Below are 12,611 nucleotides of genomic sequence, written 5' to 3'. Positions count from 1 at the left end.
TCATTGAGATCACTAATGGGCACTTGATCAAAGCAACATAATGAACACACATTTTAATAACCACTAAAGAAAAATATTTTTACTGAAAATGCACTGCTTAACAAGGGGGATGGGACTTTTTCTTCCAATAAGCCCATCCACTTCCAGATGCATATTACGTCTATTTGTTCTTTTCCTTTTTTTTTTTTTAAGAGATGGCAGTCTCACTAATGTTGCCCAGTCTGGACTTGATCTCCTGGGCTCAATTGGTCCTCCTGCCTCAGCCTCTCCAGTATCTGGGACTACCGGTGCCCACCACCATGCCTGGCTTCCTTCTTTTTTAAAAAAAAAAAGATTTACATCTGACTTAATCACTGAGAAAACTTATCCCTATAAAAAGGTAGATGGACACTGAAATTTTGTTATAACAAAGTTACTCCATCCTTTGGATTACTTTTTGTTTACATGCTGAAATTTGTTGGGTGACTTAGTATTCTTATTTTCCACGAACTATCACCTAACACCTCGAGTAGGGCCTCCTTCAACGTTTAGGAGAGCAAAGAATTGAAAACATCCACACTGGATTTATCATCCGGATAGCAGAGCCATTTGCTCTCAAAGACTCCATCTGTTTTCATGATTGTTCGCTCACTGGCCAAACTTCAGGACGTGTGAGGTAGTTTTTCTGTAAACAGGAAGGCCACCGTGGAGGCCAAGCCTTCCCCAAGGGCACCTTCTCAGATTGCGATTGGGGATGAAATGAGGGATTTTCTTGAAACAACCCTCACGCAGGTACCCCTTGCGCAGCCTTCAACCGCTCTGGGGAAGGAGGCCCCAGGTATAGACAACTGCAGTATAAATAATCATCCCTACACTGCTCTGTCAGGGCTGCAGGGGGGCACGGGACAGTAAGGGGGGAGGCTGAACTGCGCGATTTTACCTGGCTTCTCCAGAAGGGGAAGGCCGCCAGTTGGACCCGGTCCTTGTGTTCGGAGAACAGAGTCGACGTCACCCAGGCCTCGAACGCGTGCGATGGTCGGCGTCTCTTCCCTAGGTGACGCAGGACGCGGAGCGCGGCGTCACGACGCTGGCGCAAGCGCGGGCGCAAAAGCGCCGGCCTCCGAGACGGTTAGTGATTGGACGAAGCAGGGCGCGGGGGCGCAAGCCCGGGTCCTGCAGGGACACCGCGAGGCCTCTTTGGAAAGATGCGGCCCTGAGCTTGTGAACCTCGCGCAGAGCGGCCTGAAGCGAGAGGTTGAGGCTGGGAGGTGGGAGCAACGGCGGCGGCGGCCGCCTGCGAGCCCCCGGCCTGAGGCGCAGCAGCAGCTGCCCATCTTCCCACATAGAGGGAAGGAAGGACAACTTTGGTGGGTAGGGGTTGGGCCAGGACTCAGGAGGCCGCTGACGAGCTGATTTTTTTTTTCTTTTTTTCTTTTTTCCTGACCTTGCTAATATCTTCCCTAACTCCTGAGTAGTTTTAAGGTCTTTTACAGGGACCTCTCTCTGTTCCTTCTTTCCTCCTTTGTAGCAGAGGTTTAGGGAAGGGATTCAGGAGAGAAGAGGTCCGTGTCTATGAAAACTCAAAAAGCAGTCGTGAGATCAGTTCAAGAGGGATTTGACTCTAGTCATCTGAATATGTGCCAAGGCCATTTATGGAAATAACGGGGTTGGGGGGAGGTTTGGAGTAAATATTTTCAGTTTACATAGCGTTTTGTCTTGTTTTCTGCGAATTTTATCGTGACCTCTAGGTGAGAAAATGGCTAGCAACAATCATTGGTTTCAGAGTTCGCAGGTCCCTAGCTTTGCCCAGATGCTGAAAAAGAACCTGCCAGTTCAACCAGCGACAAAGACGATAACTACACCCACAGGATGTTCCTCAGAAAGTTACAGCCTGTCCAAGATGGCATCCAAGGTTACACAAGTAACGGGTACGACTTTTTTCATTTATAACAATGAGTCAGTTCTTTAAAATTCTAGGATGGCCGGTAAGTTCTGTCGAGCCTCTGGTTTAAAGATTTCGTGGTTGTATAGACATTTACCCGTGGCCGTGTACCTGGAGCTGGCATCTGACTCAACACTTGGAGGAGGCCTGTAGAGCTCTTTACCTGTGCCGCTCGTTTAAGCATCTGTTAGCACCTTGACTGTTCACCCCCCACTTCAAGTGTGGCTTGCCTTTCTGAAGTGAGGCGCAAGGGAAGATACTGGACTTACACTGGTCTGTATTCCACATAGCACTTAGCGTAGTGTTAAGTATAAAGCAGGGGCAAACATACTTTAAAATTCGATGGAATCCAGTGAGAAAATGAGTGGATGGGAGCCAGAGCTACGTTTTAGTCCCAGATCTGTGTCTTTCTGTATTCTAGGCCTTAGTGACATTATCTGTAAAAATTGCTTGGTTTCTGAAGACCCTGACATCACTAAAATTCCATGACCCTTGATATCACTTAATAATGACATGTCGATATTACCTTTTTGCAAAATAGTCTTAGTACTCGATAGATGCAATAACATGTGCTTGTCCTGTGTGCCAAAATTGTTTAGTAGAAACTTAAGAAAAACATATGATGAAGTGTATCTGGGACAACCTTCCATTTGGGGGAGGAGTTGTTGCTTTTGCTCATTTTTGTTTATTTGTTTTGTTTTTTTAAACCAAATTGACAAGTGTAACATTTGTTTTTAGGTAATTTTCCAGAACCGTTGCTTTCCAAGAGTCTTTCATCTATTTCAAATCCTGTCCTTCCTCCAAAAAAAATACCTAAGGAATTTATAATGAAATACAAACGTGGAGAGATAAATCCTGTGTCAGCCTTGCACCAGTTTGCACAAATGCAGCGAGTTCAGCTTGACCTTAAGGAAACTGTGACAACAGGCAAGTGTAAAATTGTATTTGTCTCAAAAACAAAACCGAAAGTATAGCAAAATAACGGTGCTAAATTTAGTTCTTTCATCTAATATTGGAGTTAGGTAACTGATTGTATGTTTTCACAAGAATACTTAAATGTTTATGTTCACACTTTAGCCTTTGTAGCCTCTACAAATAACTCACATATACCAAAGTTTTATAATCATTGAATTGTGATTTTCTTATGTGTTGCTAGCTGAATGGAAATTAGTCTCATGGACTATTTTGGGGTGTCATTACTTCTTGTATCATAAACATGCTTTTGTAAAGATGTTAAATATTTGGACTATGATTATTTTATGAAAAGGATTCTGTGAGGATGATGACTAAGAAAAGTTAAGGTCAAATTTGCCTTCTGAAACTCAAGCATTAGATTATATGATTGGTACTTTGTCTGCAGACTAGTCTGTTACAGTTTTCTCAATTTCGCCCTTAAACTCCCCAACCAGAATAATCTGTAACCATGCTCTGCCTGTGAAAGGCTACAGGAGTACAGATAAGGAAAATGCAGAAAGTAGTTTCTGATCTCTTCACGTTATAGCCAATGATTAGGAAGATTTTAGGAAAGTGGAAGGATAAGTGCTCTTAAGAGGCATTGACAGCTTAAAATTTTAAATTTTAAAAACTTTGTGTATATGTACATGTGTGTGTGTTTGTACACACACATGAGTAGTTAGGTTTTTTCTTTAATTTTCCTGGTGCTAACTTGCCAATATGGATCTCAAAGCTAACATCTTTGCTAAATAACTTTAACATGTCAAGATTTTAGTAAAGATAGTCACAGTGACATCAAGTTTCAGTCTATTGTTTTGGGTGGAATACCAGTAAACTAACAGGTGACAGAAATAGTATCTTAACATAGATGGTGGTGGTAATGTAAAACGTGGACTTAATTTCTGTGTAACTAGTTAGCTTTCCTCCAGTAATCTCAGACTGCTCTTGGAAAATGTAAACTGTTGGTCATTGTAAGGAAAAATAAATCATCAGGACAAATCTTCACTGCTCTGAGCAAAAACTACTAAAAAACATGACGTGTTGGTTGTTAATGGTGTACATTTTATGCTCAAAGTATAGTTCAATAATCCACTGTGTTTGGTAGTGAAACCACAGTGTCAATTTTTTAATAGCTCTATGTGTGATTTAGATTACACTAAAGTTTGAGAACCCGAGTTATAAACAAACTAAAGCTTAAAGGCTCCGCATTCTGACACAGAAGACTTACTAATAAATTTTAGGTAAAATATCTTTTTCTTCTTTATATAGAGGCTCTCACTCTGTTATCCAGGCTGGAGTGCAGTGGTGATCCTCCCACCCCAGCCTCCCAAATAGCTAAGACTGCTGCAGGCATCCACCACCAGGCCTGACTAATTTTCAAAATGTCCTGTAGAGAAGGAGTCTCACTATATTGCCTAGGCTGACCTTGAACTCCTGGCATCAAGAGATCCTCCAACCTCAGCCTCCCAAAGTGATGGGATTGTGAGTGTGAGCCAGTGCACCCAGCCAAGATGTGTAATATACATAAGAATCATCTGGGCCACTTGTTAATTATACAAAATGCTCTCTGATTTAGTAAACCTGGATTGGAACCCAGGTGATCATGAAGAAAGGAACTTGGGAAACTGAAGTCTGAGATGTTATGGGGAAAGCAGTTTACCCAGAAGCAGTCAGGAGTTGCTTGTAAAACCTTGATGTACATATTAAAGAGTTAATGTAATATAATTTTGAGTATGTGAGGAAATAAGACAGTGGGGTTTATGTGTGGCAGCATTGTATGTAGCCATATGTAACCAAAGAGTGGGGAGTCAGATTCGTAAAGGCCTCCTAAAGTCTAAATACTAACAAGCAAAACTTCAAACAGAAGAATCTTTGACCTGTAAATACAGGAGACAAGACAATTCTATTTCATTTTTTATCCAAATATAAAAGCTAGGTAAATAAATTGTGATGACTGGACATTCAGTTTAATTCTTTAGTTTATCATTATGTTTTGGTTTTCTCTTCCTCTCTCTCCCTCTCCCCACCTCCTCTCCCACTCCCCACCTCCTCTCCCACTCCCCAACCTTCACAGCTGTAATGGGTTGAGTTGCTTATAACGCCCTGATAGTACACAGGTTTCTTCAAAGGGATCTCTTACATTCTGGAGCTTAAAAATGTATTAGGGCAATCCAAGGAATGGGGGAAATTCAGCTTTCTTTGTATTAAAGTTTTAAAGACGTTTGCATTTAAGTTTTAAAGATGTGAGATGTTACGTGAAATCTCCACATTTTATCTCTCATTGGCCGTTTGACAGATAGTGGAGTGTTTACCATTGCCAGGCATTATACTAGACACTCACTGTTACTCCACGTGTGATCAGTACTCTACTACTGGCCCTATTGCTCACACTGAATCTGGAGCTGGTCTAAGCTGCTTGAATCCTCAGAGTTAGTTCAGATGCCCATTCAGTTTTAGTTTTAACTCCTATTGGTCCTACAAAAAGGCTTGTAAAGTTGGTGTTTATGGGGTAGTTTTTGAGAATTTTTGGACTGGAATGTTTTCCTGCGTACAGACATTGTTTGCAAGAATATAATAAAAACTATTGTAGCATTCATTCTGAGTTCTGTTTCAAGGTAATGTTATGGGACCATATTTTGCCTTTTGTGCTGTGGTGGATGGTATTCAGTACAAGACTGGACTGGGACAAAATAAAAAGGAGTCTAGATCCAATGCAGCAAAATTAGCTCTTGATGAACTTCTACAGCTGGATGAACCTGAACCACGAATTTTAGAAACATCAGGTAAATACTCTTGATTATAAAGTATTTATAAAAGGTATCATTTTTCAAAAGGAATCACCTGAAAGATTTATGTTAATGAGAGTTACTTGGCAGCTACAAGATAGAAGTTGCAGGATTTGAATAATTTATTTCAGTTGCTGTCCACTGATGTATTTAACAGTAGTTAAAATGCTCTTGCATATTTCAGCACTGAAAGGTCTAATCATGTTGCTAAACTGTCCGGTAACTTGTCAGATTGTTAATTGACAGATTAAGTCCTAAAATATAGTTTCCTTTGTAATTTGTTAGATTCTTATTATGAATGTAATACTGTACATTTAATACTTAGAGGTTTTAAATGCAGCGTTTGTGAAGTTTGTGTTAAATTCAGTAAATGGTAGAATTACTTGAGAAAATGGCCTAAGGTAGTATAGCAAACAGGTTAAGTGTGTAAACTCCAGAATTAGATTGTTCAGGTTGGAATATTGACCCTATGCTGACAAGTTGTTTGCCCTCTAAACCTGTTTTATTTGGAGAGGGGAGACAGTGATAGTTATACCTTCTATGGTTGTCATTAGGATTAGATAAACAATGCATGCGAAGTCCTTAACCAGTGCCTACTGAAGAATACACAATCAAATTACAAAGTATTTTAAATACTTTGTTGAACTCAAGTTAAAACATACCTATAGAATTTCCTAAGCATCCAGTTGAATTGTGAGAAAAATACATTGATGATTAGTTTCTCCTGCCTTTTCCCTAATAGCTTTCAAAATGTTTATGTAGGGCTAGCAAATGTTTTGCCCAGTGGTCTGCAAACTTTAGTTTCTAAACATTTATTTTTTTCCCTCCTTTGTAAAAATTAAGATAGCATTTAACCATGTCTACTGCCACTACTTTGAAAACTAAGGCAGCATTTACCCATCTCTGCTGTTGGCACTTCTATATTCATTATTGTTTTCTCCAAAAAGTGCCAATAGTGCCTTAATTACAACTAAAAGCTCTTTAACAATATATTCTGTCTTGGGCTAGAGCCTGAAAAAATAATGTCATCTTTTTCCCTATAGTGAGCTAGAGTTTCTTCTTTATTTTTTCTACTGTAGACAGCTGAGTTTAAACATCTATTTATCTTATGAAAGGATATAGAAGATAAGAGCTCAGTATTCATTTCTTTCCTTTTCTCTATTAACAATTTTTCTAGTCTTCTCCTTCTTATTCACAACATAAAACTTTTAAAACTTTAGTTTTTTTCAGCCGGGCGCGGTGGCTCACGCCTGTAATCCCAGCACTTTGGGAGGCCGAGGCGGGCGGATCACGAGGTCAGGAGACCGAGACCACGGTGAAACCCCGTCTCTACTAAAAATACAAAAACTTAGCCGGGCGTGGTGGTGGGCGCCTGTAGTCCCAGCTACTCGGAGAGGCTGAGGCAGGAGAATGGCGTGAACCCGGGAGGCGGAGCTTGCAGTGAGCCGAGATTGCGCCACTGCACTCCAGCCTGGGCGACAGAGCGAGACTCCGTCTCAAAAAAAAAAAAAAAAAAAAAAAAAAAAAAAAAAACTTTAGTTTTTTTCAAAATTTTGAGCTCATCACTGTTTTAAAATTATTTTTCATGTATATCTTCTTTAATATTTTGCACATGGTTTTTTTATATAGTGTTTTTTGTTTTGTTTTGTTTGAGACAGAGTCTCACTCTGTCACCCAGGCTGGAGTGCAGTGGTGCGATCTCTGCTCACTGCAACCTCCACCTCCTGGGTTCAAGTGATTGTCATTCCTCAGCCTCCCTAGTAGCTGGGATTATAGGTGCCTGCCACCACACCAGGCTAATTTTTGTATTTTTAGTAGAGATGGGGTTTCACCATGTTGGCCAGGCTGGTCTTGAACTCCTGACCTCAAATGATCCTCCCACCTCGGCCTCCCAAAGTGCTGGGATTATAGGCATGAGCCACTGCACCTGGCCTGATGTGGTTTTTTTTGTTGTTGTTTTTTCTAAAAAAAAAAAAAAAAAAAAAAAAAGATACATGTGCAGAACATGCCAGTTTGTTACATAGGTATACATGTGCCATGGTGGTTTGCTTTACCTGTTAACCTGTCCTATGTTCCCTCCCTCAACTCCCACCCCCTAAAAGGCCCTGGTGTGTGTTGTTCCCCTCTCTGTGTCCAGGTGTTCTCAATGTTCAGCTCCCACTTATGAGTGAGAACTTCAGTATTTGGTTTTCTATTCCTGTGTTTGCTGAGGATGATGGTTTCTGGCTTCATCCATGTCCCTTCAAAGGACATGATCTCATTCCTTTTTATGGCTGTATAGTATTCCATGGTGTATATGTACCACATTTTCTTCATCCATTCTATCATTGGTGGCCATTTAGGTTGGTTCCATGTCTTTGCTATGGTAAATAGTGCTGCAGCAAACATACGTGTGCGTGTGTCTTTATAGTAGAATGATTTATATTCCTTTGGGTATATATCCAGTAATGGTATTGCTGGGTCAAATGGTATTTCTGGTTCTAGATCCTTGAAGAATCACCATGCTGTCCTCCACAATGGTTAAACTAATTTACATTCCCACCAACAGTATAAAAGCATTCCTATTTCTCCACAGCCTCACCAGCATCTATTGTTTCCTGACTTTTTAGTAATAGCCATTCTGACTGGCATGAGATGGTATCTCATTGTGGTTTTGATTTGCATTTCTCTGATGATCAGTGATGTTGAGCTTGCTTTTTTCATATGTTTGTCGGCCGCATAAATGTCTTCTTTTGAGAAGTGTCTGTTCATATCTGTTGCCCACTTTTTGATGGGATTGTTTTTTTCTTGTAAATATGTTTAAGTTCCTTGTAAATTCTGGATATTAGACCTTTGTCAGATGTGTAGATTGCAAAAATTTTCTCCCATTTTGTAGGTTGCCTGTTTGATCATAGTTTCTTTTGCTGTGCAGAAGCTCTTCAGTTTAATTAGATCCCATTTGTCAATTTTGGCTTTTGTTGCAATCGCTTTTAGCGTTTTTATCATGAAGTCTTTGCCCATGCCTGTGTCCTGAATGGTATTGCCTAGGTTTTCTTCTAGGGTTTTTATGGTTTTGGGTTTTACATTTAAGTCTTTAATCCATCTTGAGTTAATTTTTGTGTAAGGTGTAAGGAAGGGGTACAGTTTCCATTTTCTGCATATGGCCAGCCAGTTTTCCCAGCACCATTTACTGAATAGGAGATCCTTTCCCTATTGCTTGTTTTTATTCAGTTTGTCGAAGATCAGATGATTGTAGAGGTGTGGAGTTATTTCTGAGGTATCTATTCTGCTCCAATGGTCTACATGTCCATTTTGGTACCAGTACCATGCTGTTTTGGTTACTGTAGTCTTGTAGTATAGTTTGAAGTCAGGTAGCATGATGCCTCCAGCTTTGTTCATTTAGCTTAGGATTGTCTTAGCTATGTGGGGTCTTCTTTGATTTCATATGAAATTTAAAATAGTTTTTTCTAATTCTGTGAAGAATGTCAATGGTAGTTGTGAAAGTAGCATTGAATCTATAAATTAGATTCTTCTATCCATGAGGATGGAATGTTTTTCCATTCGTTTGTGTCCCCTCTTATTTCCCTGAGCAGTGGTTTGTAGTTCTTCTTGAAGAGGTCCTTCACATTCCTTGTTAGCTGTATTCCTAGGTATTTTATTCTCTTTGTAGTGATTGTGAATGGGAGTTTTCATGCTTTGGCTCTCTGCTTGCCTACTGTTGGTGTAAAGGAACGCTTGTGATTTTTGCATATTGATTTTGTATCCTGAGACTTTGCTGAAGTTGCTTATCAATTCAGGAAGTTTTGGAGCTGAAAAGATGGGGTTTTCTAAATACAAAATCATGTCGTCTACAGAGACAACTTGACTTCCTCTCTTCCTATTTGAATACTTTTTATTTCTTTCTCTTCCCTGATTGCCCTGACGAGAACTTCCACAACTATGTTGAATAGGATTGGTGAGAGAGGGCATCCTTGTCTTGTGCCAGTTTTCAAAGGGAATGCTTCCAGCCTTTGCCCATTCAATGTTATATTGGCTTTGGTTTGTCATAAATAGCTCTTATTATTTTGAGACATGGTCCATCAATACCTTATATATTGAGAGGTTTTTGTTTGTTTGTTTGTTTTTTGAGACGGAGTCTCGCTTTGTTGCCCAGGCTGGAGTGCAGTGGCATGATCTCGGCTCACTGCAAGCTCTGCCTCCCAGGTTCATGCCATTCTCCTTCCTCAGTCTCCCGAGTAGCTGGGACTACAGGCGCCCGCCACCACGCCCAGCTAATTTTTTGGATTTTTAGTAGAAACAGGGTTTCACTGTGTTAGCCAGGATGGTCTTGATCTCCTGACCTCGTGATCTGCCCGTTGGCCTCCCAAAGTGCTGGGATTACTGGCGTGAGCCACCGTGCCCGGCTGAGAGTTTTTAACATGAAAGGATGTTGAATTTTATCAAAGGCCTTTTCTGCATATATTAAAATAGTCGTGTGGTTTTTGTCTTTGGTTCTGTGTATATGATGGATTACATATATTGATTTGTGTATGTTGAACCAGCCTTGCATTCCAGGGATGAAGCCGATTTGATTGTGGTGAATAAGTTTTTTGATGTGCTGCTGGATTTCATTTGCCAGTATTTCATTGTGGATTTTTCCATTGATGTTCATCAGGTATATTGGCCTGAAGTTTTCCTTTTTTGTTGTGTCTTTTCCTGGTTTTAGTATCAGGATGATGCTGGCTTCATAAAATGAGTTAGGGAGGAGTCCTTCCTTTTCAATTGTTTGGAATAGTTTCAGAAGGAATGGTACCAGCTCCTCTTTGTATTTCTGGTAGAATTCAGCTGTGAATCCATTTGGTCCTGGACTTTTTTTGGTTGGTAGGCTATTAATTGCTGCCTCAATTTCAGAGCTTGTTATTGGTCTATTCAGGGATTTGACTTCTTCCTCATTTAGTCTTGGGAGGTTGTATGCATCCGGGAATTTATCTATTTCTTCCAGATTTTCTAGTTTATTTGCGTAGAGGTGTTTGTAGCATTCTCTGATGATAGTTTGTATTTCTGTGGGGTCAGTGGTGATAACCCCTTTATCATTTTTTAATTGTGTCTATTTGATTCTTCTCTCTTCTTTATTAGTCTAGCTAGCAGTCTATTTTGTTAATTTGTTTAAAAAAAAACAGTTCCTGGATTCGATTTTTTTGGAGGGTTATTCATGTCTCTGTTTCCTTCAGTTCTGCTCTGATCTTAGTTATTTCTTCTCTTCTGCTAGCTTTTGGATTAGTTTACTCTTACCTCTGAAGCTCTTTTAATTGATGTTCGGGTGTCAATATCAGATCTTTCTAGCTTTCTGATGTGGGCATTTAGTGCTATAAATTTCCCTCTTAACACTACTTTAGCTGTGTCCCAGAGATTCTGGCACATTGTCTCTTTGTTCTCATTGGTTTCAAAAACTACTTGATTTCTGCCTTAATTTCATTATTTACCTAGGAGTCATTCAGGAACAGTTGTTCAATTTCCAATAAATTGCGTGGTTTTGAGTGAGTTTCTTAATCCTGAGTTCTAATTTTATTGCACTGTAGTCTGAGAGACTGTTTGTCAGGATTTCAGTTCTTTTGCATTTGCTGAGGAGTGTTTTACTTCCAATTACGTGGTCCATTTTAGAATTAAGTGCCATGTGGCACTGAGAAGAATGTATATTCTGTTGACTTGGGGTAGAGAATTCTGTAGATGTCTGCCAGGTCCACTTGATCCAGAGCTGAGTTCAAATCCTCAATATGCTTGTTAATTATCTGTCTCATTGATCTGTCTAATACTGGCAGTGTGGTGTTAAAGTCTCCCACTATTATTGTGTGGGACTTTAAGTCTCTTTGTAGGTTTCTAAGAACTTGTTTTATGAATCTGGGTGCTCCTGTATTGGGTGCATATATATTTAGAATAGTTAGCTCTTCTTGTTGAATTGTTCCCTTTACCATTAGGTAATGCCCTCCTTTGTCTTTTTTGATCTTTGTTGGTTTAAAGTCTGTCTTGTCAGAGACTAGGATTGCAACCTCTGCTTTTTTCGCTTTCCATTTACTTGGTAGATTTTCCTCCATCCCTTTATTTTGAGCCTGTGTGTGTCTTTGCACATAAGATGGATCTCCTGAATACATCACAGCAATGGGTCTTGACTCCTTACCCAGTGTGCCAGTCTGTGTGCTTTAATTGGGGCATTTAGCCCATTGACATTTAAGGTTAGTGTTGTTATGTGTGAATTTGATCCTGTCATCATGATGCTATTTGGTTATTTTGCACACTAGTTGATGCACTAGTTTATCCATAGTGTCATTGGTCTTTATATTTTGGTGTGTTTTTGCAGTGGCTGTTTCCGGTTTTTCATTTCCATATTTAGTGCTTCTTTCAGGAGTTCTTGCAGGGCACATCTGGTGGTAATGAAATCCCTCAGCATTTGCTGCTCTGGAAAGGATTTTATTTATTCTTCACTTATGAAGCTTAATTTGGCTGGATGTGAAATTCTGGGTTGATAATTCTTTCCTTTAAGAATGTTGAATGTTGGCCCCCAATCTCTTCTGGTTTGTAGAGCTTCTGCTGAGAGGTCCCCTGTTAGTCTGATGAGTTTCCCTTTGTAGGTGACCTGGCCTTTCTCTCTGGCTGCCCTTAACAGTTTTTCCTTCATTTCAGCCTTGGAGAATCTGATGATTATGTGTCTTGGGGTTGATCTTCTTGTGGAGTATCTTAATGATGTTCTCTGTGTTTCCTGAATTTGCATGTTGTCCTGTCTTGCTAGGTTGTGGAAGTTCTCCTGGATAACATCCTGAAGTGTGTTTTCCAGCTTGTTTCCGTTTTCCCTGTCTCCTTCTGGTACTGCAGTCAATCATAGGTTTGGTCTTTTTATGAAGTCCCATATTTATTAGAGTCTTTGTTCATTCATTTTCATTTTGTCTATTCTTGTTTGCATGTCTTATTTCAGTAAGGTGGTCTTCAAATTCTGATAT

The 12,611-nt window shown here is 40.0% G+C and overlaps 1 protein-coding gene across 3 annotated transcripts in view; it reads left to right on the top strand.

The window, feature by feature from the left end:
* Nucleotides 1-666: 666 nt before the first annotated feature.
* The window catches only part of ADAD1 (adenosine deaminase domain containing 1), a 66,840-nt gene continuing 54,895 nt past the window's right edge, over nucleotides 667-12,611 (top strand). Inside the window, exons 1-5 of one of the 3 annotated variants that reach the window (XM_003271346.4) lie at nucleotides 667-771; nucleotides 1,034-1,107; nucleotides 1,728-1,907; nucleotides 2,660-2,848; nucleotides 5,491-5,658. In XM_003271346.4, coding sequence (XP_003271394.1) covers nucleotides 1,736-1,907; nucleotides 2,660-2,848; nucleotides 5,491-5,658 — 529 coding nt within the window. In that variant the 5' untranslated portion in view covers nucleotides 667-771; nucleotides 1,034-1,107; nucleotides 1,728-1,735. Of the gene's footprint in view, nucleotides 772-1,033; nucleotides 1,347-1,727; nucleotides 1,908-2,659; nucleotides 2,849-5,490; nucleotides 5,659-12,611 lie in introns of those variants that run through there. The other 2 variants (XM_003271348.3, XM_003271347.4) reach the window with 2 other exon arrangements.

The sequence above is a fragment of the Nomascus leucogenys genome, chromosome 7b (assembly GCF_006542625.1).
Source record: "Nomascus leucogenys isolate Asia chromosome 7b, Asia_NLE_v1, whole genome shotgun sequence".
Classification (NCBI taxonomy): Eukaryota; Metazoa; Chordata; class Mammalia; order Primates; family Hylobatidae; genus Nomascus; species Nomascus leucogenys.
This window is presented reverse-complemented; position numbering and strand designations above follow the sequence as displayed.